This window comes from Gadus chalcogrammus, chromosome 18, assembly GCF_026213295.1.
Source record: "Gadus chalcogrammus isolate NIFS_2021 chromosome 18, NIFS_Gcha_1.0, whole genome shotgun sequence".
Taxonomy (NCBI): Eukaryota; Metazoa; Chordata; class Actinopteri; order Gadiformes; family Gadidae; genus Gadus; species Gadus chalcogrammus.
In genome coordinates, this window is record NC_079429.1 from 2,995,125 (window position 1) to 3,002,624 (window position 7,500).

Sequence of the window (7,500 nt, forward strand, 5' to 3'; positions counted from 1 at the left end):
TGTGACTGTGTGCGCGTGACTGTGTGTGACTGTGTGCGTGACTGTGACTGTGTGTGTGTGACTCTGTGTGCGTGACTGTGTGTGTGTAACTGTGTGTGTGTGACTGTGTGTGTGACTGCGTTTGCGTGACTGCTTGTGTGTGTGACAGTGTGTGCGTGACTGTGTGCGTGACTGTGTGTGCGTGACTGTGTGTGACTGTGTGCGTGACTGTGAGACTGTGTGTGTGTGACTCTGTGTGCGTGACTGTGTGTGTGTAACTGTGTGTGTGTAACAGTGTGTGTGTGTGACTGTGTGTGTGACTGCGTTTGCGTGACTGCTTGTGTGCGTGACTGTGTGTGCGTGACTGTGTGCGTGACTGTGTGTGCGTGACTGTGTGTGTGTGACTGCGTGTGTTTGACTGCGTGTGCGTCTCACCCGTGGCTCCCACCAACGTCAAAACACACGTGGGCTGCGGCCCAGAATAGACGCGCTGGGTTTTAAATTAGCTCTCAGCCTCCCCGTCACTAAGGCTCCCCGGTCGCCCAAAAATAGAGCGGAGGATGAGTCTGGCACGGCGGTTTTAGCTCCCTAACACACACGTCAGTCTCCTTTGATCGCCAGAACTGGAACAGAACATGTCACAGGGAAGAGTTCGTACTTTCTGGGCCTGGATGAGGGCGGTGGACCCTCTAACAGGGGGGGGGGGGGCTTCAAAAGCGCCCTGACACACATCAGAATGGCGTCATCTTTCGTGTTTTCTTTGTTAAACGATTCTATGTTTTTAATTTCTGACTTTGTTTTATGTCTCTATTGATTACCTTTGTCTGTCCTGTGTTAATTGTGTGCTACTACCTTGGCCAGGGCTCACTTCTAAAAGAGATATCTATCTCAATGTAATTTATTCCAGGTTAAATAAAGGTTAAATAAAAAATACAAATAAAATCTGCATTTGTTTCAGGTTTCTTTCACGGCTGTTTCCGGTTTTCATGTGTTTCTATAAAACTTGCAGTATCTGGCTTCTCCCTTCCCCAGAGGTTCTATGAACGTAGGACCGTAGGATCCCAGGATGCCTAATCCATAAATGAAGAGGGAAAGCCTTGAGGGGCTGTCTGAGGAGGCCGGTGACTAACAGGCGGGGGGGCGAGCACACACACAGCGCTGACCGTGGCGTTCTTGGCCTGGTACCACCCGGGGATGGCCACGTGGTGGTTGTGCATCTTGCGGGGGATCCACTTCTTGACCTCGGCCTCCCACAGAATGGAGTTGAGGTCGGGGAAGTTGTGGTGGATGTCCATACCGTCCTGGCTCCAGCGGCCAAGGGACCATCCGCAGAGCTCCGAGCCCTGAGGGGGGGGGGAACACAAACACAACTCGCTTGGGTGAGCGAAGCATCAGGGAACTAAAACCCTGATAGCGATCTGATCTGATCAACTTCTGTGAAACAGGAATCCCTTTATCTAGTCTAATCTCTCCCATCTGTGAATAGTGTTACATTTCTAATGCGTCAATTATGATTAGCTTGTTCGCAATCTCTTATTTTATTGAAAAGGCTGTGTATTCTACGCCCTGCCTGCGCTACGACTGGACGATAATTTGATATTACTCATCAAAATCTACCAGCAGCTTCTCAGAATAGGTTTATGTCATGGGACTAGACACGGATAGCACAGCCTCATGTGAATCGTCTTACATTTTCATGTGTCAATTATGAGTATTGTGCTTGTTCGCAATCCCTTATTTTATTCAAAATGCTGTGTATTTTATGTCCTGCCTGTGCTACAACTGGACAATAATTTGATAGTGCTGTTCACCATCAGCAGCTTCTCAGAGGATCTATGAGTCATGGGATTAGACACGGATAAGACAGCCTCATACGGGATCTCAAAGCATGCGTCAGCGCACGTCTCGGTGGATGTGCGTCTCGGCCGGTGAAAGTGTGTTTTTTTCGGCTAAAGCACTTTTTTTTTTTGCCGAAAAGCTTTCACACACACACTTAGCGGCGGCCGCGCCTCCGTTCTAGCTTCATTTATTTAGAGAGCGCGTCCGTCCCTGTTGAAGAAGAGGCCTCTCAGGAGCCTCTCCGGACAGACAGACGCTGTGCAGCACTCCCGTCGTACACCTTCACCTCAGGACCGTTTTTAGCCCTGTCCTCGTTTCTTTTTCTCAAACATCTGCCGAGGCGCGCACGCGTTCTAAAAAGGTCCCTACGGCGATGAGGTAGGGGGGGAGGGGGGGGGGGGGGGGGTTCAGAGGTCACCAGCAGCCATCTTGCGGACCTACCGCTTGAAAGGCTTTCTCGTACCCGTCGGGATTGACCGAGGGCAGCAGGTGGATCCTGGTCTGGTCCACCAGGTGCCGTATCCGTGGGTTACCGGAGCGGTACTCCAGACACATGAACTGCATCAGCAGCAGCAGCAGCTCCCGGCCCAGAGCCTCGTTACCATGGGAACCGGCGAGGTAGCGGAACTCTGGCTCACCTGCGTCCCCCACGCCCGGGCAGGGGAAGGAGAGAGAGAGGGAGAGAGAGAGAGAGAGAGGGAGAGAGAGAGAGAGAGAGAGAGAGAGGGAGAGAGAGAGAGAGAGGGAGAGAGGGAGAGAGAGAGAGAGAGAGAGAGAGAGAGAGAGAGAGAGAGAGAGAGGGGGGGGGGGAGAGAGGGGAGAGAGAGGAGAGAGAGAGAGAGAGAGAGGGAGAGAGAGAGAGAGAGAGAGAGAGAGAGAGAGAGAGAGAGAGAGAGAGAGAGAGGGGGGGAGAGAGGGGAGAGAGAGAGAGAGAGAGAGAGAGAGAGAGAGAGAGAGAGAGAGAGAGAGAGAGAGAGAGAGAGAGAGTCAGTTTTGGGGGTGGGGGTTACACTTTATCCGGCATTTTCATCTTCTCAAACTCTTTATACAAAATATCATATCAGCCAGACACCCCTTCCACCAGCATAAAACTATTGAGGGATGGAAAAGAAGAAAATTAAAATAGTGTATGTGCATGATATTTTGTGTAAACAACCATGATCATTGAATGTGTGGTGGGAATACTTATATAAGGATTTACCGAAGAGTAAATACTTGCAGTATTCTCAATTTACATTTTATTATGGCGGCATGTTATCATGGTGGCATTCATTTACCCTCGTTCATGACCAATACAAGAACAAAAATAGCTTTCCCCCTGAAATCCTTCCAGGCCCCATTTGGGTCCTTGTATCCCCATGTGAGGAAGGCTGGGGTGTCCTCACCAACTTCATGCTCGCCCGGGTTGTCTGAGATCTCTATGGCATACAGCTTCAGCCCGTTGTGGCTCTTGCCGATGTTGTAGATGCGTGTGATGTTGGGACACATGTCGTTCACCACCTTCATAAGCTGCAGGAGGACAACAGAGAAACATCTCCTCATCCATCGTTAAGCCATCGATTCGATAAAGTGAGTAAACGGCAGCAAGTGCAAACGGGTGATTCTCCCCCGCTAGAAAAAAGTGACAGGAAAACAGTGTCCTGTGTTTTACAGAGCCTTGAGTTATGCAAATGATGCTGTTGTTTCTACGTTTGCCTCATTAAGTGTGTGTTATTGAGACAGTTTGGCAGGGAAAAAACAAGGCCTCATCAGAGAAACAATGTCACGCCCCCGCTGAAAAATAGTAGTGGCGGGCGCAGAGGATTTCAGGAGCAACTACGAGAACAAGCTTATGGGCGCAGGTGTTGGGAACACAGCCAATTCACACTGCAGCCTTTGGACCACGAGGGACCAACCAGGGAACCTCGCTGGAGATTGGCAGGAAGAGCAGAGCCTAATCAACCGAAGCCAGACCGAGACAAAGCTTTCACAGCAGCCACAGTGTCACAACATTAGTATTGTTAAGAAAACTAGCTTTTTGTTTATGTGTCCCCTTCAGCTGCTTGGATGGTCATTAATTAAAAAGGGATGAACTTTTAATTAGTGTCTAGTAAAATCTTTTGCGTTTTATCATTCCATAGCTTGCAGTTCATCGAACATCTGGTTCTCTCCGCAAAACTAGAGAGGCAGGAGAGAGAGAGAGAGAGAGAGAGAGAGAGAGAGAGAGAGAGAGGAGAGAGAGAGAGAGAGAGAAAGTAAGAGAGAGAGAGAGAGAGAGGGAGAGAGAGAGAGAGAGAGAGAGAGAGAGAGAGAGAGAGAGAGAGAGAGAGAGAGAGAGAGAGAGAGAGAGAGAGAGAGAGAAGAGAGAGAGAGAGAGAGAGAGAGAGAGAGAGAGAGAGAGAGAGAGAGAGAGAGGTAACATTTTTTCCGAGCTCAAAATGATTGTTCTTCCCTGGGTAATTACACCTTGCTCGTGTCAGCGGCACCTCCAAAGACATGTACTGCGCGCCTTACTTTCCCCGCCGTGCCTCTTAATCACTTCACGACGCCTCACCTGCTGCCCACCACAAAGCTCATTTGCTGCCCTGTAGCGTTCGCCTGCCGGTTTATTAGCTTCAGCGGCACTCGTTCTAAAGCGATGCTAAACGGTATCTTTATGCTCCAATCTGTTCTCCCGCTCCCTTGTCTCTCTCTCTGTACGCTTTACGACTCATAAACGTCCGCTTGGTGGGGAAGACCGGCGTTAACACGACCTTCAAATGTTATCGGAGCTGCGGGGGGGGGAATCATCCGAGAGCGAAGAAAACCTGTAATGCTTTTTTTGTGAACACCGTTGTAACATCTCTACCGGGGAGCGCGTGGCGCTGGTATGAAGGGGGTAACCCTGTATTCCCCGCGGAGCTGCGGCCTACATTGCTGGCGCGCACGATTCCTGCCGCGCCCCCCTCTTGGGATTCGGCAGGAGTGCGCGGAAAAACACGCGGAACAAAGGAGACGGGTTGCAAGGGTGTGGGGAACAAAGAACAGAGTCATCACGTGCAGCCTGGGTTATAAAAATAGTTCCTCTCTCCCCATACATCACACCTGCAGCCTCCGAGCTGAACCGCTCAGATGCCGCTACGAGCCCTGGGCTCCATCTTCTGCAGCGCTGGACGGAACAGAGTACTACACTGTACTCCAGGAAGGACTCCTTAACCTCACTCGGTGTGTAGGTGGAGGTGTCATGCAGGACCTCAATTAGGTCGCTTTCATGAATAGCTTTAGTAAAGTTGGGTTGTTGAGATCCATGAGGAACCTCGTTAATAATAAGGACATTTAAATTAATGAATTCGTAACTGTTTGCGTGGAAGTAATTCCTCGTAAGTTATTTGGAAGGGTGCTTTTAATGATCCATCTTGGAAAAGCAAAGGTGTTCACAAACCCCTTTGACAGGGGAACAATACGCTTACACACATAGTTCATCATGCTGCCTGCCTGAGCAATCTTTGTAAAAGAGGGCGGTTTGGGGGAGGCGGAGGGGAGATTGTGATTCACAGCACCTCCACCGCTCCGACACACCAGTCTCCCACTGACAAATACAGCCTTCCCCCACCTCGCCACAAACACGCCACTGTTTGTGACACGCAGGAACAGGAATAAGTAATGACAGGAGCCCCCCCTGCCTTCGCCTAAACACGCTCCTTCACACAACCTTGGGGGGGGGAAGGAAACCCACCGTGCGTTCTGTTGTTTGTGCCTACACAACCTCGTGGGAAAAACAAAACCAGCGTGTGCGGCATGTAGCTCAGGAGGCGGAGCGCGTTGGCCGGTAACCGCAAGGTCGCTGGTTCAATCCCCGGAGCGTCGGGGCCGGCTGTCGCCTTGCCCGGTCGACCCCGCCGTCGGCGTGGGAATGAATGAATGTCAGGCCATTTTGTAAAGCGCATTGGGTGGCCTCTGGTTACAAAAGAGCGCGATATAAAAGCCGTCAATTCACCATTTATTTTGTGTTCTGTTGTTTGTCCCTGCAGATGGCAAACCTTTAGATGGGCCCGATGTACACTCGCTTTAGTGAGGGTGTCTGAGATGCAATACAAGATGGCCCTGTTCGGGCACTTTAAGGGAAAGGACTCCGGCAGAGCAACCCTGATGAATAAATCATGAGTCGGCAGCCAGACCGTGGTCCCTTATATCGCCCTCTGAGCCCCGAGCGAGTGTACCTGTCTCATGTCTTTGTAGCTGTGGTGTCTGAAGTCCAAGTTGTCCGTCGTCGTTACCTCATTCCGTCGGTGGTAGTAGTTGTTGGGATCTGCGGAGGATACCCGGAAGCCCCGTGAGATCACCGACCCCGGGGGTTCAAGATTTCCTTATTCGTCACCGCACTGCACAAGTACAAGTACCAAATGAAATCTGAACGGCAGCACCGGAGCCCGTACGGAGCCCTCACCTGGCATGGGACAGCCCAGGATCTCGGCCCTCATGCAGATGGTGCCCCCCCCGTACCAGGAGCGGGGGTTGATCCGGAGGTAGCGCCCCACCATCGGGGTCGGGAAGACGTTCCGCACGGGGATCTCCTTCTCCCTGTTGCCAGTGAAGATCTACTGAGGCAAACACCATGTTGGACATTAACATCCCCCCTACTCACACTGCAGTATTCATTCACGTTGTGTCTTAATTGATATCCTTTAAATTAAAACATTTTAGAAAAACAACTTTTTCTAAAATGGTGTCTTGTTTTGATTCCTTTATTTTGAAAATGTTATACAATTAAAATGTATTATTACTATTATTAGGCTAAATCGTTAGAAACTAGATAGCAGGCAAGACATAAGATGGCGATCGTCATTAGAGGTCAACGGTCACACACAGCAGCGTGTGGATCTTCACTCCGATTGGTCAACACGCGACAGCCCAGGCGTCAACACAGACTAAAATGGCGGCTCCATAAGTGTGTGCAGTTCGTTTGAGAATGTCTTTAATCAGGCTGTGTGTGTGTGAGGCAGCGAAGGCCTGAACCGCGCCAGAAGCAAGAGTTGAGCCAGCACTCTGGAAGGAGTCCACAATGTTCCCCCTTCCATCTGTTCAGGGGGGATCATCAATATTTGCGATTGCTTCTCAGTTCATTAAGCGGCTGTGAAACGACGGGCCGAGTATTTCCTCTCGTAATTGCCTTCACAGAAGAATTCCTCCAGACGTAACAGTTGGAGGAGGAGAACATACTGGCATACGTTTTTAATCAGCGCTCGGATTGCGGAGATAATGGATGGCAGCAGCTCGTCTCAGACTGATCTTTTGGGGCTTTTGGTGTTGGGTATTGTTCTGCATGAGGAGCAGAATGACGAGACTCAGAGAGAGCTTTACTTCTGTGTTCCAAGGATTTATTTTAGTGTTAGGGTTAGTAGGGTTAGGGTTAAGTATATGTCGACAGATGCACAAAATGCACAAGAACGAAACACAACTGTTATGGATATGAGATAAGGGAACAAAGAAATCAATCATACAGTAGGATTAGGGATTGTAAGATGTAGTGGGAGGGTATGAGTTAATTTATGTAAAGGTTATGTACAAGTCTTTGTGTGTGTGTATGTGTGTGTGTGTGTGTGTGTGTGTGTGTGTGTGTGTGTGTGTGTGTGTGTGTGTGTGTGTGTGTGTGTGTGTGTGTGTGTGTGTCCGTGTGTGTGTGTGTGTGTGTGTGTATCTTTATCTGCGTGTGTTTGTTTGTGC

The 7,500-nt window shown here is 49.9% G+C and overlaps 1 protein-coding gene across 1 annotated transcript in view; it reads right to left on the reverse strand.

The window, feature by feature from the left end:
• Positions 1–7,500, reverse strand: part of cpxm2 (carboxypeptidase X (M14 family), member 2) — a gene marked incomplete at its 3' end in the record, with an annotated part of 28,166 nt that overhangs the window by 5,660 nt on the left and 15,006 nt on the right. The window contains exons 6-10 of the mRNA XM_056577823.1: positions 6,224–6,374; positions 5,997–6,085; positions 3,204–3,327; positions 2,260–2,456; positions 1,143–1,322 (exon numbers count right to left, since the gene is read on the reverse strand). Of these exons, the coding sequence (XP_056433798.1) occupies positions 1,143–1,322; positions 2,260–2,456; positions 3,204–3,327; positions 5,997–6,085; positions 6,224–6,374 (741 nt within the window). The remainder of the gene's footprint in view (positions 1–1,142; positions 1,323–2,259; positions 2,457–3,203; positions 3,328–5,996; positions 6,086–6,223; positions 6,375–7,500) is intronic.